This window comes from Thunnus thynnus, chromosome 13 (assembly GCF_963924715.1).
Source record: "Thunnus thynnus chromosome 13, fThuThy2.1, whole genome shotgun sequence".
NCBI lineage: Eukaryota > Metazoa > Chordata > Actinopteri > Scombriformes > Scombridae > Thunnus > Thunnus thynnus.
The window spans coordinates 6,066,244-6,090,836 of record NC_089529.1 but is presented as its reverse complement, the minus strand read 5'-3'; the positions used below and the strand labels follow the sequence as shown (position 1 = coordinate 6,090,836).

Genomic DNA, 24,593 nt, shown 5'->3' with positions numbered 1-24,593 from the left:
AGAGAGAAGGAGGGAAATGCAGGCAAAATGAGGGAGACAAGGTGGGAGAGATACAGTTATCCCAGGACATTTGAAAACTGCAAATGTAATTGATTCATTCATTAGTAATAGTGCAAATTAGTTTTAAATTAGATTTTAAATTACATTTCATTATGATGTGGGATTTTTTTTCTCAAAATGACATAGTGAGGTCACACCCAGAATAACACCTGCATTTTACCGAGATGGAGGCATTCCAGTGTTTTGCAGGAAATATCAGTTAAACAGAAAGTCTAGCCGGCAGTTTTGATTTTATACCCATTGATGTATTATTATAATATTAATTTCTGTCTTTAGACATAATAATTTCATAGAGTTGTGAATCTTTTTTAACGCAAACCTGCCTCAAACAATAAATGCAAAGGTTCATCAATTTAATGGACGTGCTTTTTGTGAAATAATAATAGTTAGTTAATTAATAGAGTAACAGAGGGTCAGAGTTTTCATTTTTCCTTTGTGGTGGTGTTAAAATCTCATTTTCATTTGCCAGGTTAGAAAATGAGCCAGTGGTTGTTTAAGAATTTATTGAATATCACATAAATGCATGAATCACTGGCACTCTGATTGCACTACATATCAGTATATCTGTTTTCATTCTCAGGCTGATCATCAGTACCTTTGAAATGAACTAGTCTTTTGATAAAATCATATCTTATTGGTTGAATGCAGCTTTATAAGAATGAGTACTGACAGAAGAACTTCATCTCACATTCTTTCAGAACTATATTCTATTTGATGTGTTTTTATGTGCATGTTGCTGCTTAGTTTTTACAGGTTTTTCCACCCTTTGTTTCATTTTCAAGTCATTTTCAAACAAAACACGCACTGATTGTTACGCATACTGCAGTGCAGTGCATAGTGAACTTAACTAGCTGCCCAAAGAGAGTTCATGCAAATACCTGCAACAAAGTAACATAACATGATTGATTTTACTCTTCTTTGCAGTTACGTTTCCCAAAATAAGGTTACAAAAGGACATATTTTTCTTTTTATTATACAATAACATCACATTGTTCATAACTACAGTTACGTTATAATCTGATTTCTGTCCCTTATCCTGTTGGTTGGCCTCAGCAGCTGTGGGACTGGGATGCCCATGTCTTATATAACACCCCCCTCCTCTCTTTTCCCTCTCATCTCCTCTCCTCCCTTCCTCTTCTGTATGTTTATGCTGATGATATGTCAAAACACTCCAGCCTGCCTCCCGAGCTCCCCTTGCTGCTGTCAAGAGTAACATCTCTGCCCTTTCTCCTCTGCAAAGACACAAAACTCAGTTTGAGAGCATTAAAAATTCACGTCTGTTTGGGTTGGTCCTCCTCATAAATATTGACTAAAAGCTCTGAGAATGAGGCGTAGTTGTCCAGTCAGCAGTGGGGCAATTAGGCGAACACATTTTAAAGCACTTGTGTTTCTTTCACCAGGACATAAGTTCAGTTGTAAGAAATTAAGATGGAGGAATTATTTATGGCCTGACAGCCACTGCGGTCCTCTCCCTAGAATGCTGTGTGAAAGAATCAGTGCTCGTGTGTGATATGCTGCTATTAATTGTCCCTGACATGTTTTATTACTGACTTTTTCCTCCACCACATTTTAGATAAGTATGATATAAACAAACTGACAACACATGAGCGTATCTGTGTCTCTTTTCTCACCCTCTGTTTCTTTTAAGAGCTACTGTGTCGGGCCATATTCCAATCTGTAGCACTGCATTTGCACAACTCCCTCTCCTCTCCTCTCCTCTCCTCTCCTCTCCTCTCCTCTCCTCTCCTCTCTCTTCACAAATTAAATCCTTTACAACCCGCACCACCTTTCTCAGTGACATTTCCTACTGCTGTATCATCTGTATTTAATATTCCTTTGTCAGGTTTCTTGTAGTAAGTGTGGGTGAAGTGTAATGGAATCCTAATTGGTTGAAGTTGAATGGAGGTGTCCTCTGGCAGTCCTTCACTGTGTCTCTGGCCGGCTGGTATCACACAGTTGATCTGGACAGACCTGGCTTAATAAATGGACTTGCGAGCTGAAATACTTGGCTTAGCGCATTAGGAATTCAAGGATCTTTACAGCATAGTGCAATGAAATAACACAGCACTGTGAATAGCTCAATCATTTTCTGTCACCAAAGTAACATTTTCTTTATTCTCTTTTCCTTCCGCAGTCTTCATCTGCAGCTTCATGGTGGCAGCTCCGATCTTCGGTTACCTGGGCGACCGCTTCAACAGAAAGGTCATCCTGAGCTGTGGCATTTTCTTCTGGTCCATTGTTACTCTGTCGAGCTCCTTCATCAGTAAAGAGGTATGGCATGGCTCTGACAGGAGCTGTAGAATAAGCGCGGCACAAGAGCTCAAATGTAATTCTATTAGACCGTCGTCCTTGTGATATGGTCGACACTGGCGAGCTAATTATTCTGTTATGATCTGGATATGCTTGATGTTAAGGCTAGTGAAATGAAATGACACGCTCGTTAAGCCGGACACCCGCTTCGCTTCTGCTTTGTAGGCATTCTTTATGTCTCTCTCTCTCGCTCGCTGGCTACCAGACAATCAACTAATGAAGGCTCATGCCTCAGAGTTGTCTCAATTACAATGCTTTAGAAGATAAGACTCTTTCGTTTCACTGCCCCCTGACAAGTGGATTTCGATTCCATATCTTTAAAAGCCCCTGTGTGCTGGGCGGTATTTAAACAATGCATTAAACAATGACATTATTCTAGGGGGTGATGACATGGGGGAAGGGTATCCCGCTGAGAGTAACCATCACAGTAAAAGGTTCTGTACATGTATGCGTGGGTGTGTACGCTAGCCCATCTTGATGGATAGTTGTAATAAAGATTGTAGAAACTGACAATCTGAAGTCACTCGACAAGCAGGGATGGCATTAAAAGCTAAGCTAGTCAAATTTATGCGGCGATAGCATGTCTGCAGAGCAACGCCACGAGGCCCCACTGTGTCGTGTCTCCAGTGAGTAAGCCCGTCCACTGCCAAGGCTCTTCAGCCCAGAGCTGTGGAAGGGAATGACAGCTCAGAGATGTGTGTATGTTGATGATCTCAGGAGGGCGTCCTTTGTCTTAAATCCCCTATAGACTCGACTTCTAGGAGACAAGATGGCAGTCATTCGCTTAAGTAGGAAATGCATTCAGGCAGCTTCTGGCCAAGGGCCTCTTCCCCTCTGACAAATGCCACAAATGCCACTGACTGCTGTTGAGGAGACGGGAAGGGATCATCAGCACCCACAGTCCTTTGCCTCAAACTTTAACTCCGCCCTCAAGACATGTTCCTGAGTGTGCCAATCAAATGAGACAAGAGTAAATGGCTCTTACGTAACAGCTCTACGGCACTGTCGCCATGAGAGATGAAAGACATGACATGCAATGAAATTTTAATAGCCACTTACAACTGAGTCCTATCATTACGCATTTAAGACACTCTGGGGCATTTTGCAAGGATTTGCAGCAGATACGGAATTCACATCTTACGTAACAGATATTTACAGCTGTCACGAGGTGAAATGTCTTACTTTTTTCCTGCATGACTACAACAGATTATCGTCATACAGTGATCACTTGTAGGTCATTCGAAATTTGAAACAAAGCAGCGGCGGTCTGTGGCCTGCAGTTCCTGACGGTGAGCCAAAAAACGGAATATCCTGCACTTCTTTGATAACATGCATTTACTTTCTATTATCTCCAAGTTCATCTCTAATTATAATTTTATCCAGAGGAAAGCAAGACTCATTGCATTGAGTATTATCTCATGAATATAAAGACAGTGAGACAAGGATAATGACCACTCAACTGCTATTGTTATAATAAGGCCTGGCTGCATGGATTGATGATCCATTATTATTATTAAAACAATTTATCAATTTTATGATGATTATCATCGTTATCGCTGTAGTATTTTATAACGACCAGTGAATGTTGGTACTTTACAGAACCTCAGATTGTGTCAGTCAGCTGTCATGATGTTGGTAGAGGTACATCTCTGCTCTTGTAGCTCATAGTGCAGCCTTAACTTAAACCTAGTAGGAATAAAACTACACTCTCATTAATTAAATTGTATTAAAACAATAGAATGAATCTAGTAGCTGCTGACCTGTAAAAAACAGACCATTTAGTTTTGGCACATTGGTCCATGTGCTGTAGGAAAAGTAAATAGAAGTGGATGACACAGTTAGAGACAAAATGGGTTGTAAGTTATAACTCTTCAGTACAAAGTATCTCCTTGAAAGGACTGAGGAAATTGATAATGATAATTGTAAACTAAGAACAGATTTTAAATGAGTCAAAGTGGCATAATCCAATGTGCCATTTCTCTCAATAATTAGCATCAAGCATCCTGTGTCTCATTACAGAGGTATATTCTCTTTCTGTGCATTAAAAGGAGGCACGCTGTGCTATCAATAATGCAAAACATTAAATGGCAAGAGCACTTTTTCTAAATCCTTTATGAATATTGTATTCAGGATTTGCCAAATGTTTTATATGATAGGTCATACTGAATTAAAACTCTTCTGGACATTTTAAAAAAACATCCAGTGGACAACTGTTATGATTCATGTTGAAGATTTTTCTTTAAACCGTGTGAGAAGAGTTTGAAAACCATCCAAAACCTCCTTCTTCTCTTTTATCTCTTCCTACTCTTCAATCTGCGTTTACAGTTTCTGAACCTCATTTTTGTGGCGCTTTCCTGGCATTGCTGCCTGGAGTTTTTCTTGTTGTTGTCACTGCTGCTAGCACTTCTGTTCCAAGGGCCGATGGTATTCTGGTGACCACACACACAAGGAGAGCTACCATCATGATCCCACTAAACGAGGGGCCATTAAAAGAAGAAAATAGACTCGCTGTAAATCGTTCGAAACAATGTAACAAACACAAAGATACATGTATAAAGCAGTGAAAGCAGAGTTGAGTTTTTTTAGATATAATTCAGAACCAAAAGTTGGCAAAAACAGTTAAAGGCAAACACACATCACTGAAAATAATACAGGCGAATGCCACAGTAAAGATAGTTGTGGGATGCGTTCCTTGCGTGTCATCTTACAGTGAGGTGTGTATGTGTGTGTGTGTGTGTGTGTGTGTGTGTGTGTGTGGTGTAGTCTCCAGGGGATGTTTGATGGCTGTGTGTACGACCTTGTGACACAATGTCCCATCCACCAGCATGAAGCCTGGACTGACGGCTGTGAGCTGAGGTCAGCTCAGAGGTCACCGTTTTAGCTCTGCCTCTGCTACCTACAACACCTACATTAATCTCTTTTTACAGCTGACAAACACAACAGAGTGTAACCTTATCACACACACACACACACATTATTAGAGCCCACAATGGGCTTGCATATGTCAAAGGTGGAAATAGAGAAATGTTGTAAGAAAAGCTAACAAGGAAGGAAAATCTCTTGAAAAATACAAATGACTATATGTTACCATCAAACAATGTGAGTTAATTACATCATGAATAAGTTACACATGTCATCCTAGTCATGGGACTGACCTACAATAAGCAAATAAGTGGCCAAAATTTGCATTTTGCATCATTTCAGTGTGTGGGGGAACCAGATTTCTTTGCAGCATCACAAGCAGACATGGGAGTCTGTATCTAGTGAGTAGTGGTTGCCATGGAAACAGTTAACAATCCAGCTGCCTACACAGGTGCCCCCGCCAGCGTGCAAGCTCCTATAAAAGCCTTTAAAGCATTCATCATTTTATTTATCAGTTGATTGCGTGTGATAGGAGATAATAAGCCATGGTAATTTAATATAATTTAAATAGGAGTAAACATATTATGATTCTATTTCATAATTACATGATGTGACTTTTGATGGGTGATAGGTTGATCAAGATAACCTCAACTATCTCTACAAATCTGAACATGTAAATGCAGTTCAAACTCAAAGCTACAGTATGTAGCCTGTTTGTTTGTGTGTTGTGCACCAAAGCAGCTAAATTATGGGATTAAGCTTGTGAAACTCATCGCTTCTCATTAATAAAGAAACACATACCTGTGGTGTGTTTCACATGTGTGATAATCCATTGTTCAGCCTTGCATGTAAGCTTCAGGAGTGTCCACCTCTGATTGTCTGGTAGGCACACGTCAGTCATGAGTTGTCAGCACCAGCACACTTTGATGCTGAATCAGTAAGCTTTAGGGGCTGAATGCTGGTAATTGCATCTTTTACAGTGTGTGCTTTGCAAGCCTGATATAAATCAAGCCTGTAATAAATTGTAATGACAATAATGAAAAGTCAGTGAGGAAAACAAAAAAATGGTCGTTGGGTTTTCACTAGGCTTTGACAAAAAGTTTCCTGCAGAGCTTGACAACAAAACTCACAGGTCCTCTTTCTCTTTATCTCTCTCTCTGCAGTACTACTGGCTGTTTGTACTCTCCAGGGGACTGGTGGGTATCGGTGAGTCCAGCTACTCCTCCATCTCTCCAACCATCATAGGAGACCTGTTCACTAATAACAGCCGCACGATGATGCTCTCCGTGTTCTACCTGGCCATCCCCCTGGGAAGGTAAGAGGCAGACAGATCCGGTACTCAGGAAACAGACACCTGCAAACAACAAAGATGTATGATCTATTCTGGGAGATGTTATTCATGCGGATGTTTAAGAGACTATTGCTCATATAGCTCTGTGATTATGTTAAATAGCATAGTCATTTCATCCAATCCAGCCTGTTCTTCAGTCCAAAGGTGCAAAAGGAATCCAGAGAATTAGCATAGATAATTGAAATAATCCTGACACAGAAAAAGCTCGGGCTCGCTCCTATCTGGCTCTTTTTTTTTTCCAGACAGTCACACAAAAAGCTCAGGCACCCGGCAGAAAAAAAAAGAAAACCAGAACTTACAATTGACTATGTGAAGCTTAAAGGAGGGTGGGAGGCTTTTTGGAGATGTGGCGTGGGGGTGTGGGAGTTGGAGGTATTATTAAACTCAAATCTCCAGCCTTTTCAGTTCATTCAATCAGAAAAAGGGCCACAGGGAGAAAACAAACAAAGCCAAGTAATAAAAGATGAATGTACTGTCAGATGCAGCGCGGGAGCCACTTGAGGTTTATCGTTCTATACAGTACAGTGCTTAACAGCATGTGCTTGAGCTGTTTTCCAGCTCCTGCATGCAGAATCACATAGTTATCAAGGAGATGCTAAGGAAAGAGGAAGTGTGCTGCAGTCTCTCTGACTGTAGTGTTACATTAAGATAATGTATATAAAGCATGTCACTTCACTTATTGTTGCAGAGCAAAACATAGTGATGAATGGTTATATAACTTATTTTCATGAGAAAACAGGCAGAGTGCACTAATCATATCAGTTTAGATGTTTGGGGACAGTTGGACAAATGAGGAAAGGAAAGACTAAACTTCCCTCTGAGTGGTTGTGTTATGAACTGCCAAAATGTCTGGGTCACAGTAAACTGCCCAGCAACGTAGACAATAGAAGGTGAAAGAGTGGACCTCAGTAAAGTGCAGTCAAACATCCTATTCACTCTCTTACTTGTTTGTCTTTACTGAAGTTGTTATGACCGTTTCCAGGAAATGACCTCAGGAATTAGACCGGATTCCCAGGAAATGGATTCCCCTGCCCTCCTTTTTTTTCTTTTTTATCCACATAATTTTACAGCTTGGCCCCACGGACCGGGTCCTGTGCGACGCCGGTGTTTGAAGTGACCATATTTTTCATGCTGGAGGTTTATTGTTGGTGTTGAACTTTCCAAACACTCTCTGGGTGGACTCTGATAAGATTAGCTGTTAGTCACTCGCTGGAAATATCATACACTGTCTGAGCCCGTTATACTGTGGTGTTATTTTTGGAGAAATAATCAGCCACATGGAAGCGCAACCGTAGACCGTTTCCCCCTTTGCTCTGACTGTGTATGTGTGTGAGTATGTGTGTGTGTGATGTAAAACCAGTTAAACATGTTTTGGCCTTTTAACAGTGGTGATAAGAACCCACTGTAAAGTCCCGTTGGCTACATTTGATCATGAATCTATTGCTCTAATCAGCTATTCTAATGGAAAACAGCATCTCCTGGCCAGAGGCCCTGTACACTCATACAGACTGTTTAAAAGAGCTCTGAGAAATCAAGAAGTTTGAGTGATTCATACTGATAAATTCTGGTGAAAAGGCTTAATAAACTGTGAGAATAAGCTACAGATTGGAGATAAATGAAAGGAAAAGCCAACATCAAGTGTCGTAGTCAAGTGTTGCACCACCACGAGACTCCAGAACGGTTTCAGTGTGTTTTGGCATTGATTCTCCACATCTATTGAACTCTAATAGAGGGATGAACACCATACTTCCAAATCATATTCCCTTATTAAGTGTTTTTATAATGGAGGTAGAGAGTGATGTCAAATCGTTCCAAAGACCACATCATATGATTTATTTCATTTTAATGTAATTTTAATTGTCCTGTATGAGAGTGTCTGGGGTTAACATAGAAAGCAGTGTCTTTCTCAAGAAGTTTGACAGTACTAGAGGCCGTACATGTCCTGGTGATAACCAACAAATATAAAAGACTAACTAGCTTTTTTCTCACTGTTGCATTAATGTTTTGAATACCCACATACTAAACATACTTAACTCAGCTCATATCTTCAGGTCACTATTTGAATCCTCTTTGTCCTTTAAATGCTGATGCTATCTTGCAGCTCTAACAGGCTTATCACAACATAGAGGCGCTTATCTGATCTGATCTGATCTAGAAACATTTCCCTCAAAGCATTTCACTGTTATTTCCCTTTATGACACACAAACGCCCTTTAACCCAGGTAAAATACAATAGAATTCAATTACACCCAGCCTTTGGCTAGACAACCATGTTAGCGCTATGTTCTGTTTGCTACTAGGCGGAAACATTGCACCTGCATTTCGTGACTACATGCACAAATCACACGTCCACAAATAAACCAGCTAGCCAAGTTGCTACTGGTGCTTTGATCAGCAACACTGTCATAAGCTCTCCATGTCAAGTGCCCAAACACTCAATGCAGCTTTAATCAGACAACAAACAGTATGTAGGTGTAAGCTTAAGTGATGGAAATGACACACTCTGCCAAATCAGGACACTGACTCATATACTTTATATATAATGTGCACTGTTAGACCTCAGTGGAGCAGGTTCAGAGTAATGTATATGATGTTGCTAATATACAGTCTTTCTGTCTTCCTGCAGTGGGTTGGGTTACATCCTGGGCTCCTGCGCCAAGGAAGCTGCAGGAGACTGGCACTGGGCGCTGAGGGTAAGGGCATCACCATCATCCTCCAGCATTGCACACACACACACACACACACACACACACAAAAAGACAGATGAAGAGCCCCTCCTGCAGGGCTCAGTGGTGAGGCCTGTCATGGATCAGGGGTCAGAGGGGTCAGCGGTGGCAGAAGCACCACAGGACACACATGGTTGAACGGGAGGTCCAGACTCAGACGTTGCAGGGAAGTGACAGAACAGAGAGAGCCAAAGGCTGAACAACTCTCACACACATCAACATCAGCATCGGCCTCTGCCTCCTTCAGGACCCTTTTTAAAAATGTAATATAATTATCTTATAAATATAATTAAAAAAACATTTTAACATCAAACTCGGTCAGCATCATCTAATATATTCAAACTCAGAAGCTGTATACTTTAGTGAGTTTTGATCTGGCTGCAGCAAGGGAAGTGGATTTCTATTAAAGTTCAAGGCTCTTTCTTTCTCATTTGCTATAAACACATGAATCTTTCATTAGACTTTACCCACGGACGTCGACTTCAGTGAAGGAGGATCGGTGTTGGCCTCACTGATGTAACTAGGTGTCAGTGCTTCCTCAACCTGTATATAGTGTTTTATTCACTACAGGAACTTAATGAAAATTAGCATCACGTTTCTGCATTTGTTTTCATTGTTCTCTGCACTCTTTGGGTGAAAAAAATACTTCCTTAAACTGAAATTGATACTTTTTCCAGGTACTTTCAGGAGTGCTGTCTTTTGTTTTTGGTCAATCAAATGTGTCTTGACATCAAAAGGGCACAATAAACACCAGCTTGCATCTACTGTACAACAAAAGAAAATGAGAACAATGTCCCGGTAGGTGTCCCCAGTTTTAAGGATCACGGCGGGGACTCTGGGTACTTTCAGGAGTGCTGTCTTTTGCTTTTGGTCAATCAAGTGTGTCTTGACATCAAAAGGGCACAATAAACACCAGCTTGCATCTACTGTACAACAATAAAAAATGAGAACAATTGAAAGTGCAATGATGTCAAGTGAAAGACACTGGAGCCCTGATAAGCATTTGAGGAGAAGCTGCTGTGCAGAGATAGCTAAAATCGGCCGGTCTCTTAGGGGAACAAGCTTTCAGTTTGACTTGGCACAAAGACTCATTGTTACCACGTACGTGCTCACAAAATGCCCCTATGTAGCTCCAAGAGCATTAAGCTGGATCCCTATTAATCAAAGGTTCATTTCAGCTCTCAAGAAATCTATCTGTTAAAATGTGCTGACATGTCACACCTTCATAGTGTATTGTGTCAAACAAAAAAAAATCCTTACTAGACTGCTTTGTGCAGTGGCATACTTAATGTGTGCTTATAGGAGCAGACACAGGTGTTAAATCAGGAGCATAAATCACTGTTTTCATAGCTCTTTTTTACTGGGACTCCACTGAGTGCAAGACAAAATGTTTTAGAAGTGAACAGCTCTATAAGGCATACCAGTCGTAATGGAAGGTCTAACCAATGAAACCAATGAAAGGTCTAACAGGACTCCACAGGAGCCGCTGACTTCAGGGTCAGCTTTTAAAATCCTTAAAACAAATTATGGCCCAGCTGTTCTTATGAACCGACTGACATTTAAAGGAAGACGTTAAACATTCCCTCAGCGTGTCATGGTGGAAGAGATTCCTGGATATGACAGCTCCCTGGGTTTGAGGAAACAGGAAGTCCATTTCTTCTTGTCTTGGTGGAGCATTAAAAAAAATAACAAAGAGCAGGGCAGTTTGTTCCAAAGCAGTCACAATGACATTCCAATAAAACAATCTCAAAGCCAATTAATCACCGGTGTGGCATGTGGAGGAAAACAAATACCAAGACATGAAACAGATTCTTTACACCAGTATCCTGCTTTAAGGAAAAAACATTGCAGTGCTTCCGTTTGTTTTTGCCCGCCGTGTTCCAGCTACCTTCCTTGTTTAGCGAAAATGTGGACAGCAAGAAGGAACAAGGGGGATGCATAGAAAGGAGGAGCAGGAGAGGGCAGTAGCTAATTTGTTTGATTGCCAACCATCCATACAGGAAGTGTCTAATGGGCCCTGTGGGAGACGCGGGTCAAAGGTCACAGTCTCCTAGTGTCTTGTTGAATAATTATGAGGGGGCTTAAGTGCAGAAGTTGCGCAAAAAAGGAAACGTTTATTTTCTTTTTTAAATTAAATGAGCTCTGAATCTTGCACTAAGCTGCCTCTTGGTGAAAGTATTTCTTAAAATACTAATAACGCAGACCTTGTCGATCCAATTAAGTTGCGCCATGCAAGCAAAAGAAGATTGCAGACTGCATCGATATGAGCCACATCAGACTCAGAATTACTCCCTCAATGAAAAACTTGCACATATACACAGACATGTTACATAGTACCACAGCACTTATGCATATAAATGGGCTTTAATAAGTTACAGAATATAATATGATAAATTTCATCTGACAGATGAAATTGGTTTTGCTTTTGTGAGCTATTTACACGAGTCGAACAAATGCTCTCCCGCACATCCCATCCTGCCTTTTGTCTTTGTCTCTGTCTCCCCCACACAGATACACACACATGCACAAACATGCTACCTCATAACCCATAAAAGATGATGGTGAATATAATAGCAGATGGGCACTTATGAGGTTTTCACCCTGGTGCAGTGCTCACAAAGCAGCTCTCAAAGCCAAAAAGCTCTTGTAGAGTCTTGTACGCTTACAAACACACACACACACACACACACACAGAGCCAACAGAGTAAGCAGAGGGAATGTTCTTAGTTGTAGAGGGCTTGTATGGGATATCAGGCGTATCGGCAGTCCATTCAGATTGTAAACACAATGTTCTTTGTCTCATATCCCCTCTCCAAACCACTCCCTAGTCTGACCCACTCTGGATATCATGTCAGGATGATGTGTTAACCTGATCTGAAGACTCATAGAGCTGTCATGTCCCGGTAGGTGTCTCCACTTTTTGGGATCACGGCGGGGACTCTGATCCTGCTGTTCGTGCCAGAGCCAAAGAGAGGCTGCCTCGACCAGATGGGAGCACGCATCAAGACCCGCACCTCATGGGTCTGTGACATGAAGGCCCTCACCAAGAAGTAAGGCCTGTGCTCAGCTTCAAGGATTACACTGGGTTTTGGGGGACTGGCCTGGTGATGTTTCCCTGGCAGGTCACCGAGAGCCATGCATGCTAACACGTCAGAGAAGCAACCTGTGTTATATATCAGATCTTTTGAATAGGTTTTACAGGTTTTGGATACAAACATACACACTTATTTGCCTACATTTACTCATGGTTAGCCTATACAAGCCCTTAGAGGTTTGGAAATGTCAACACAAGACACAGTGAGCCAGTATCATTCACTTGCCACTGCTCTGCAGTACTACTGAACTGTGAAGGGAGCTTTGCATCCATGACACTGTGTGCTTTTGTTATTATATGACCTGTGGGCTACTTTTCTTTTTTTAAAATGTTGTTAACTCTTTAGTTAATGTAGCCATGCAGGTTTATTGGAACTATTTTAGGTGAGCGACCACATTAATTCATCTTGCGCACAGTGTGACTTTTACCTTTTTACAATCTCCCACATTCACCTCCAATGGAAACACGAAAAGCGTTAAACCGTGTGCTATTTTTGTCTCCTACATAAAACCGTCAGCCCTGGCTGTATATCATCCAGTTTACTTGCCATTTATAGCATCAGAGCTGCTTTAATTTCATTTTCTCACCTCAGAGGTGATTCCAACCCGATAATCTCCCCAAATCCTATTGTACTCTCTTTTGTGATTGTTATCAGAGGGGTTTTACACAGAGAGAGTCAGAGCAAGTGAAATGTTTGAGATTGTATGACAGATAGCAGTACTTTGTTTATTTTTTTTTCTTACATAAGCCAAGATAATCACCTGTTTGATTTTGTGTGTGTGTGTGTGTTTCTTCATGGCTAGTCGGAGCTACGTGTTCTCCTCGCTGGCGTCTTCTTCAGTGTCCTTTGCTACGGGTGCGTTTGGTATCTGGATCCCTGTGTACCTGACCAGAGCCCAGGTGGTGCAGAAGACAGCAGAGGCCTGCACAAAAGACAGCTGCAGTAGCACAGACAGGTGAGAGGTTAATGACTAACCACAGGGTGCAGGTTTTGAAGTCATTGCCGTTTCTGTTTGACTGGTGTAATCTGAAACCTAAAAAAGAAAGATACCGGCATCCTTTGTGCACCACAAGTAGAAAGCAGGGTGAACTGGCTTTAGGATGTATTATACACTGAGCTGTAGCTCTGTTGAATAAATATATGTATGAATGAAGTAACAGTTTTTTCTTCTCTTCTCTGCTCTCCTTTCTAGTCTGATCTTCGGGGCGATCACCTGTGTGACGGGGCTGTTAGGCGTGGTCATCGGGGCGGCCACCACGCGTCTGTGCCGCCAGAGGACTGAGCGAGCCGATCCGCTCGTGTGTGCTGTCAGCATGCTGGGCTCGGCCATCTTCATCTGCCTCATCTTCGTGGTGGCCAAGAAGAGTATCGTAGGAGCTTATGTAAGGGTCATTTCCTGTAAATCTTGTGTATATTGTGTGCAAGCTTGAGGAGTAACGGAATACACAGACCGGCGTTATTTAATTAGGATACACAAAAAAGGTGACTGTATTCCATTAAAGTTACAGAAAAAAACGACATAATCAGATTACTGATACATTCAGTGAAAATGAGGATTATTACCAGGATTACGATTTTAAAATACATTTTAAAATAAAGAATGATATGCTACCATGCCCTGTAAAAGTCCCAAACATAAGCAAAGCACGAACGAGAGGGCAAAATAACTCACTGATCCTCGATGGTGTGGGTAGAGGATGATACCACATGGCACACACAGGTGTGCACAGCAGGCTCACATACACCCACTTCACACACAGTGAACTTATGTTGGGAGAGTAGGCAGGGATGGTCGTTATGCTCTGTGGCAGTCCCAAAGACTTGTGCAAATAAGTTAAAAGAGAGCTTAAGTATATGACAGCTTGTAGCACAGATAGGGCTCTCCGCTGAGATGACTGTGTGTGCGTAACGTGCCACCTGGTCGCCGAGCACATTCACTACTGAATGAGTTAGAGAAAACTCGTATCAGGCAGATAGAACTGAATAAAAGGACATGATGCTGCTGCACATATGTCTGCCACTGCCATTCCTCTGAGAAGAGCAGTGGAGGAGGACAAAGCTCTCGTAGAGTGGTCACGAATACCCGGCGGGGGGTCTTCCCCTGCTGCGACATACAGTATGCCTGTGTGATAGCTGCACACAGCCGGTGGGCCAAGTGCTGTTTTGTCAGAGGCTTTCCCTGAGAATGTTCTCTGTAATCATCGTGAGTTGTGCACTTTCATTGCAGGTCTATCGGCTGCTGCCTGAATTTACTTAACGAAAACCAATTTTTACTTTTCTTTTCTACGGTTACATTGTTCTGTTGTCTTATAAAATACACTTATTTTCTCTGGTCTTTTAATAGGTAATTAGTAACTGTATCAGAATACATTTTCAAAGTAACCCTCCCAACCCTGAGTGTGTGTTAATCGAACAGTGGAGGGAGTTGTAATTAAGCCTGATTTTGCTTTGCTACTTCCAAGAATCAACAGGAACCCAGTGAAAAATGCCCCTCTGACAAATTATGGATTAGCCTAAAGATCTGAGCATTAAAAGGGAAAGTCTGACAATCAATCTAACAAGAGAAAGCTCATTGGGGTGGGGTTAATGTTTGAATTTGGAATAAAGGAGTCAGAGGACACCTTGCCTTAGAGCAGTGCAATATGACCAAAACATAACCAGCGTAGTTGTCATGAACTCGAGTCACTTGGTTCAGAGTAGTGCGACCATAAATGACAGCAAAACGCAGTAGAGGGTCTCAAACTCCAGGCCTGCGGGCCAGACACGGCCCCCCACACAACTTCATACAGCCTGCCACTTGATATCAAATTATAGTGAAATCTGCCTGCAAGTTCTCTCATGCAAATGAGTCATTGTGAGCACTGAGTGAAACCAAGTGGAAAGAAAAAACATTTGGCATGCTAACGTTATCTTTCAATGTTCAGTCAAGATGTCTCTTTCAAAAGCCAAAAGAAAAGTTGATGAAGAGCACAGGCAGTTTCAGGAGAAGTGGGAGATGGATTATTTTTTCATCAAGTTCAATGGAAATGCCACCTGCCTCATATGCAAAGAAAAAATTGCCATACTAAAAGAATATAACCTCAAGCACCATTATTCAACTAAACATGCAGAGCAGTATGCAAAGCACCAGGGAGATGAGAGGAAGAATAGAGCTACACAGCTAAGGACAGGTTATCGATGCAACAAAATCTCTTCCAGAAAGCAAGCAAGGAAGCCGATGCGGCAGTTGAGTGAGCGGGAAAGCCATTTAGTGAAGGCCAGTTTCTAAAAGACTGCATGCTGCGAGTTGCAAATTTGTCAGTCCAGAAAAGAGGAGTCAATTCAGCAACATCAGTCTGTCAGCCAACACAGTGGCCAAGTGGATTAATGAACTATCAAGTGACATTTATGATCAGTTACGTGACAAAGCCAAAAGTTTCAGTGCATACTCGGTGGCTCTCGACGATAGCGCTGACGTAAGTGATAATGCTCAGCTTGCCATTTTTGTCTGTGGTATTAATGACCATTTCAAAGTGACAGAAGAGTTACTTAGTGAGATGCAAGGCCATACTACAGCCAAGGATATATTTCAGTAACTGTGTGACACAATTGAAGGCGCTGGTCTGTCTGGTCTGAATAATCACAGACAGCGCAGCGTCAATGACAGGGAGGAGAAACGAACTGGTAGCGCTGGTTCAAAGAAAGTTGGAGGAGGAAGATGCAGATTCTGCGATTGCTCTGCACTGCATTATTCATCAGCAGGCACTTTGCAGCAAGTGCCTTAAGTTTGACAATGTGGTCGTCGTGAAATGCATCAGTTATGTAAGATCCGAGGGCTCACAGCACCACCAGTTCCGTGCCTTATTCGAGGAAATTGACTCAGCATATGGCGATGTTCTGTACTTCACAGAGGAGAGGTTGGCTCAGCAGGGGAAATGTCCTGAAGAGGTTTTTTGAGTTGAGAACAGAAGTAAAGACCTTCATGGAGGAGGGTAGGATGGCTCTTTCTGAACTTGATGATCCTAAATGGCTGACGGACCTAGCTTTTCTAGTTGACATCACACAGGAGCTGAACACACTCAATCTGAAGTTGCAGAGCCCAAGTCAGCTTGTCACTGCAGCTTTTGAAAATGTCATTTAGTAATGGAAAGCCATTGAGAAGCTACAGCAGAAATTTGAGCAGCGGTTTGCAGACTTCAAGACACACAGTGCCACTTTCCAAATTTTTGTAGACCCCTTCTCCTTTGAGGTGCAAAATGCCCCCAGTGTGCTACAAATGGAGCTCGTTGACCTGCAGTGCAAATCTGTGCTCAAAGCCTCAAAGTTCAGAGAGGTAAATAGAAAAGCAGACATGTTTGGACAATTTCTGAGAGAATTACCCCCATCCTTCCCAGAGCTTTGAAGAATGTTCAAGCCGACCATGTGCCTTTTTGGAAGCACATATCTTTGTGAAAAACTATTCTCTACCATGAAGTTCAATAAATCAAAGTCCAGGTCTAGACTTAGTAATGTCCATCTTTAAGCCATACTGAGGGTTTCAACTGCCAACTCCCTCTGAGCAAATGTGGCTCAGCTGTCTGAGAATATGCGCTGCCAGGTGTCTGGCAGCAAGCATTAGACAAGAAAAGCCAGGAATGACTGTAAATAGTAAATGTTGAGAAGTGTTGAACAGTTGAACTTTTTTTTTTGAAATACTTAAAGTGGCCCCCTTGTGACAAGACTGGAAACCTCCAGGTAGTTTAAGTTTGAGACCCCTGCAGTAGAGACTATGTTTATTTGTTATTTACCTAATTTTTGTGCTAATTTGTGTGCTGCATACACAGCAGAGCAGAGGAGAGACAGTGAACCAGGTGAAGTCCTCGAGTCGATGACAGCTACACTCTGTACGGTACTATAAGTGCCATAAAAGCTTTGCGAGTAAAAAGTCAATAAGAGTCATTTATTAATGTAATCCAAAAGATGGACAGACTCCAAATGACAAAAATATTGCTGTAAAGAGTGTGGTTTGTGACACAACAAAATAAACAATAGAGCATAATATGAAACAATCAATGTTTTTCTATTGTGACATGATAAATATCATCATATCGCGCGGCCCTACCTTGCCTGACGCCAGTTGATTGCAATGTGTGGCTGTTGCTCCTCATAATGAATAACCTTAATTGCAGGTTTGATTGAGATGGCCTTTAGAATTGCTGCTCATCCAGCCAAAAGTTAAGAGTCTAAGGCCAATAAGCAGAGACCTTGCGTGTCTAATTGCCTTGTAAAGCAGGAAGGGTGCAACTTAACAATCACTACCCTGAAACAATGCACTTTGGGCAGTTGGACTCACTGAGCGTGCATTTCTCACTTATCAGAGACAAAGGAATAGGAACTGACCCTCAACAAGTTGGCCAGTAATAATGCTGAAAAGTGGGAAAAGATGGAAAATATTTCCCATGCGTGTAAGCAAACATAACAAACAAGCTTCCATATCCTAAATATGTGACCTTGGTTGACCTTGGCAAATCTGGCCTCTGACTTCATGGCGTTTTGCTACTGGATCAGTTTGTTTGTTTGTTTAGGTTGTTACTCTGCAAGATTGTATTCATAAAATGTATGAACACACAATCTCAACCAAACCAAAAAAGAATGAACATATTCAAGAACAACCATATTAATTACTTTAAATGGCTAATTGACAAATAATTACTTGTCTAAGTGGTGATTTTGATTCAATGAATTCAAATTTATATGAACTCCTATCATGTCAAAGGCACATTATCATTTATCAGGTGTTTGACACAGGTATGACTTACGACTCCAATTAGACACTAAGGTGCGGAAGTATCCATATTAATTACATGATTACAGATCTGTCCAACTCGATTTTATACATAATGATGTGTGACAGAAAGAGCTGATACTCTCAAATTTCTCCTGGTTTATATCTTTGTACCAAAAAGATAACAGATACAAGGATTTCCCCTTATTCATGCAGCCAAGGTGTTCTCGGACCGCTCCACTGTACAATATTAAATCATCTTACAGTACAGCAACAGTTGTAAGTGATCAGCTCAGGTTTCATGGCAAAGCACTGACAGATGTGTCATATTATAAGGCGTAATGTGGTTGTAACGGTCGGCTCTGCTGTCGAGGCCGATTGACCTCTCACAGCTGTTGTCTCGTCAACACTCAGCCAATCTGAAGAAAGACTTCTCTCTTCTAAGAGACAACATGTTGGTCACAGTGTCTGGTTTGCAGCTCTCACAACAGACGTGTCTACATCTTCGCTGTCAGGCTGCTTCTGTAGCACTCTGTGCTGTTCTGTAGGTCTGGCACACTGGCAGAAGGGTTATTCCCAAGCAGGAAACACACATCAACTGGTCGTGTTAAACTGCGCCAGACTAAACCAGCCAATACAGATACACAAGATTCCATTGCAACCAAATCCCTCTGGGTCTGTTTTTAAGAAAGTGGCCAAATAGCAACACCAGCTGCTACCAGCCTGTGTGCATACAGTAGCCCACATGTACTGTACATATAAAATGCCGTATGTCAACCCCACCGTGTTATTTAAAGTTTACATTTTCAGCTCCCACACCCATTCAGAAGTTGGACATAAATTCAGATCTTGCAGCTGGATCTAAACTTAGGAAGTGTTAAAATGTTTCCAGATTTAATATATGGCTCTGTCAAGGATAAACAATCCTTATCATCCTGTGCTGTTTTTCAGCTCGTCGGCTAAATACTCGGCTCAGTGGGACCAAAATGAAGGCCTGCACATCCACATATAATTGGGCCACAGCATAATAACATGTTTTTAAACCACAGCAACCAAAGCACTTTTTATTCAGCAGCAGATTCCCACACACGGTAGCAATATCTGCAACACAAACCTCCTCTTTTGGCTTTGTGTTTTGTTACCAGTCTTTTGTGCAGCGGAAATTGGCTGATCTTGATTAGCAATGCTAAATGTACAATTTCTCCCTCTTCATTTTAGGTTTGCATCTTCATAGGAGAGACGCTGCTCTTCCTGAACTGGGCCATAACAGCAGACATTTTAATGGTAAGTACTGAGAACCTATACTTATCCACTGGGTCAGTGGAAATTCCAGCAACACACCATACCAAATGTTCCCATTAGACGCAGCGTCTTATTTTGAGTTGTGAAAAGTGTGAGTGGGCTCTGACTCTGTAGGCTACAGCTCGGGTGGAGTTGATAATTACTGCCTCTGCTGAAATTGATTCACACTGCGCTCATGGAAACAAACGGAGGGGAGCCCTTTCTCTGAAGAAATGTAAATGTTTTGGTCTCAAAAAGTGAAAACAGTGAGCCAAATGAAATTAGACATCCAGTAAGGTGGGTGTACCAACTAGCTCCTTAATTTGTAATTAGGTTGGAGACTGTGGTGAGTATGTAAAGACAGAGACAGGCCATTACTGACATTCTCACCGTGACTGACAGCTCTGTCTGTATCCCGCCCCGGTGAGGTGGGCTCTGGGTGCATAATTGAAGACTGCAGGGGTTGTTTTAACATGGCTGAGTGAATCTTTCTACCTCTGTCTCTTCATCACCTTACATGATCTCATGCATATTTCACTGTCTCTCCATCTCTGTACAGTTTGTCGTTATTCCCACTCGGAGAGCAACAGCGGTCGCCTTTCAGAGCTTCACCTCTCACCTCCTGGGTGACGCAGGAAGTCCGTACCTGATAGGCCTGGTAAGACTCTCTCTTAGGCACTTCTGTGAGGAGATCAGGGTGTGAATATATTTAAGATTTACCCCAGGTCTTGAATCCTTCAAACTGGAACGTACAGACTGCTTCAGCATGTCTGTGAGCGCCCCATTCATACACACGATGCATTCAGATACCAGTTCAGCCCTTGCTTTAAGTGGGCCAGTGCAAAGTGAGGTACAAGAGGAGCTTTTAGCACACGTCTCAGGAGGGCTGCTGAACAGAGTTGTGATTTCACCACCGCTCTTCAGGCTGTCAGGGCGTTTTCGAGTAAATTTCATGGTTCCCAGGAGGGTCCAGTGTTACCGTATTTGATTGGTCAGGAGATGAGAGAGTGATTCTTACTGGGACGCTAGGCCTCTCAAGGTCAGTCAACCTTTTAAACTGAACACACACACACACACACATACACCCAAATAATAGCGTCCAGGAGGGCAGAAAACAAGTGCAGCTTGCTACTCAATGGAGTGTAAAACAGGATCCATCTCAGACCGTCAACCAGCATTCCTCTCATTCCAAATAAAGAATGAACATTTCTGAAGTTAATGGAAGTACTCATTCTGTATGCCTTATTTGAGGATACAGGAAGCAAGGAAAAGCTTACTGTTTTGCATTGACGCCACACAAACATGAGTCATTACAAAACGATGAAGTAAAATTGAGGCCATTCTGCATAACACAATCTACTTTTTATATCATGTACTTTGGAGCCAGTAAATTGCTGGGAGAGAATAGACTGCCTTAGTGTTTTCTGTTTACGTTGTGTTTTATTGTGGAGCCTCTGGCTCACAGCCTGGGTCATGCTAACAAAGGCAGTGGAAGTCTTTGATTAGAGAATCAAACTGATCCTCAAGATCCTCTGCCGGGGCCTGACGGGCTGGCAACAGACGCAGCTGTCGAGCTGAACTGAAAGTGTCCTGTTTTTTTTCCCCCCTTGAATAGAAATGTTAAACTACTGTCAAAGCCAGATAAAAGAACTAGTAAGTTAGCTCCAAGTACTGACAAGCTCTTCAAGAGACTGAACAAAAGTGGCATTAAAAAAAGAAAATCCAAATTCTGGAGAACAGGATCAGGCTCAAAGACTGACACTGTATTGTTTCTGCAGATCAAATAAAACCTAGTGTCATATATCGTACAAACTTCCTACTGACACATTTAGAGATACAGTACTTTGAAGTACTGTGCGACTCTGTCTGGATCACTTTAATTCTACTGATGTCAATGTGTCAGTTTGCGCTTTAGTTACTCCACAGAAAATCATTCAACTGCAGTTTTGATTAATCATTAGTGATTAGTAATTTATGAGACAAAAATGCCACATATTTTCTCTGCTTTATGTAATTGCAAATTTAATATCTTTGGGTTTTTGATTGTTAGTTTGAAAAAAAAGCTATTTCAAGACATCATCTTGGGCTCTTAGATCTTTTGGTGGCCATTTTTTTGCAATTTTCTGGTATTTGATAGACTAAACAATGAAAGAAACTAATCAAAATGACCAACAGATTAATTGATCATTAAAATAACTGTTAATTGGAGACCTAATTTCAACATTACAGCATTGGAAAATTAATTCTACAATATTCCAAGCTCCTAATGTCAGAAATCTGTAGCCTAGAAACACACACACAGACACTGCCAACCAGAATAACCCAGACGTGGCCCCACAGTTAGCCAGTCACCCCGCCATCTGGTCTCCGGGGCACAGCTCTCCTCTGAGTGACATACTGAATGTCCGGGGCTTTCTCACTCCTCCACAAACCCCCGATCAACGAGGCCCAGAATGCTCCAAGTGCGTCACCATTCAGTGCTTCAGTTCCTGAGCTGAGGTTTAACATGCAAGTGCGATGGACTTGTCGTGACGCACGCTGAGTGCAGGCAGATATACAGTCACCCATGCAGGCTGGCACAAATCCCATGAATGAGCAAAGTAGAGAATCTCAAGAAAAAACAGATTGGTGGTTATTGCTAAGCAACCACACGAGGAAGCCGGGAGTCAGTCCTTCATGGTTCACAATTGGGTTTTGACATGTGCAACAAACAAGCCTGCAGCTGATGTACTCAACTCTACAAATGAGTGTGGTGTTCCCAGTACACCATAGTTGCATTTTGGAATGCCAGGAACAATCTCTCAACAATCTCCCAAGAAATGCCTTCCAGCTCCATGATTAGACATGCAGCAGTTCACCGTGTATTTTTAGTTAAGCTGCACGGTGCAAGTTGCACGTAATTTATTGTAGTAAAGCAAATACCTGACAAACTAAAAGCTCCACTGGCTACACACCCAACTGCTGGACGTACACCAGATTGTACATGCATTGTATTTTATTTTACTCGTGATGACTCTTCACTCCATGGGTGCACGTACAGTACACACACGCCTTGCACATATGAACACTGTACGCACACGGTCGCTCCCTCTGACATCCTCCTGTCAGCAGTTCTCCAGCTTTCCCCATAGAGAATCTCATTCTGCTGACATGAACATATAATCAATGTGCTTCAGCCAGGGTGACCTATAGCCGCTCAGAGTCTGACTCACACACAGACGAGAAGCCCCCTCTTGTTTCTGCTCGGCATACCTCCACACAACTACACTAATCTGCTAAAAGCAACCATCAGCAGCCTCCTCTCCATCACGATTGTCAGTATGATTGATCTATGTGTTTTTGAGAGCTGCCATATGAGCGATACTGGGAGGTAGAAATGGTCACTTCGCGCCCACCGTCCTACAGCTGTTGTTTTCCTCAGTGCCGCACATGACAGACTGAACGGCAGTGCTGCTCAAACCTTCGACGATTAGCTGTGAAAACCTGCCTTGCTTCAAACAAAAACAGGGCATCTTACATCATGCTGTGTGTCAGTTTGATCTGTTGCTGTGATGAAACATGCAGAACTCACTCTGGTTAAGTGCTCGGTGTGAATGTAAAACCAGCACAAAGTCATGTAGTGTGTTGGAGCATGGAGGGATATTTTAAGAGCTTTTGGTGAATGATTAGTTTGAATAAAATCTCTCTTCTCTTGTGTCTGTGTGTCTGTGTGTGTCTGTGTGTGTCTGTGTGTGTCTGTGTGGGGTGGTCTTGGTCATGTTTGTCATCGTGTATCTGTGCTGGTGTGCTTGGGAGCAGATCTCCGACGCCCTTAAGCAGAGCTACGCTACATCAGCGCTGTGGCAGTTCCTCAGTCTTGGTTATGCCCTCATGCTTTGTCCCTTCATCATCGTCCTGGGGGGCATGTTTTTCCTGGCAACTGCACTGTTTTTCCTGGATGACAGAGAGAAGGCCGAGAAACAGTAAGTGAGAGATACCTTTTGAATAACTCATCATTATTTCATTCATTATTCAGTAATTTCTTCTTTAAATATTTCATACTTGCTTGAGATGTCCTCCACTGACTCTCTGAGTAAGAGATCTAAAAATCCAACCTGAGTGCAAGAGCAAGTGGCGATATGGTTTCATGCCATACAGTTCAACACAGAGGTCAGGGACTTTATCTGGACAATGCTCCAGTCTTTCACCCCTGTGCTTGGGTTCGACTTGTGTCAGGGACAAGTTGGCCAGCAATGCCAACAATGGTGCCAACCCTGCAAGACTCAGAAAGGCCCCCGAGCCAATAGAAAGTCCCAGTCAGCTAAAAGCGCTCCAGAGCTGACACAAGCTGTTCTAGCCATCAATTTGTTAAAGTGTGCTTACTTATACTTTTACCAGCTACCGCCCCTCTATTCATGCATTCATATTTTCCTCTTTCTAACACCAAAATGTGAACCCCGAGGGCCCGGTAGCTGGTCATAGCCTTAAAAGGCTAAAGCAAACACACTCATCCTCTTTCAGAGGGTGAGACATGACTTCTTGTTTCTTTCTGCCTATTTTTTCCTTCTTTTTATCACATTGACTTACTCCCCTGGTGCCAGCGCTCTCAGAAATGACTTCCTTCCTGTTGAAGATGAAGGACATTTTTAGACAGGATGGCAGTCTGATGTCTGACGTCTGTCTGCAGTCGCTTTGTCTTCACCCTGTGGAGTTGGTCGCTTGTCTTTCCCACGCCAAAGCCCTCATAAAGAGAGTTGAAAGAGATTTGAGTATAGCTTAAGCAGAAAGAGAAAATTTGTAATCATGAAAAATTGCAAAAGAAATGCCATCAAGTAGTGTTTGTGGAAAATTTGTGGAAACCACCAACTTCAGAATTTACTGCAGCTTATAATCCTTGGGTCCAGCTGCCATCCAGGCCATTAATATTTCCTCTGTGTAATGTTAATATACAGTTTTAAAGGGGTCTTTGCAAAGGCAGCAGTTCATGGTTGCCACTAGAAAGTCGTACTGTGGCTTCTGTTGGGCTAGATCCAGGGAAAAAAAAGGGGAAGAAATGCAGAACAATGACTTTTGAAAAAACGTCACACTCTTGCCTTCATGCCAGTAATAGATGCTAGTTTGTGGTTTTATATGTGGATCAAGCTATCTGACCACATTATTGCACAGTGTGGGCAGATGGCACACGTT

At 42.2% G+C, this 24,593-nt stretch overlaps 1 protein-coding gene across 1 annotated transcript in view; it reads left to right on the top strand.

The window, feature by feature from the left end:
• The window catches only part of spns2 (SPNS lysolipid transporter 2, sphingosine-1-phosphate), a 67,973-nt gene that overhangs the window by 33,605 nt on the left and 9,775 nt on the right, over nt 1–24,593 (top strand). The window contains exons 3-11 of the mRNA XM_067607461.1: nt 2,195–2,331; nt 6,396–6,547; nt 9,209–9,275; nt 12,216–12,358; nt 13,206–13,358; nt 13,596–13,785; nt 19,365–19,430; nt 19,987–20,085; nt 23,226–23,389. Coding sequence (XP_067463562.1) covers nt 2,195–2,331; nt 6,396–6,547; nt 9,209–9,275; nt 12,216–12,358; nt 13,206–13,358; nt 13,596–13,785; nt 19,365–19,430; nt 19,987–20,085; nt 23,226–23,389 — 1,171 coding nt within the window. The remainder of the gene's footprint in view (nt 1–2,194; nt 2,332–6,395; nt 6,548–9,208; nt 9,276–12,215; nt 12,359–13,205; nt 13,359–13,595; nt 13,786–19,364; nt 19,431–19,986; nt 20,086–23,225; nt 23,390–24,593) is intronic.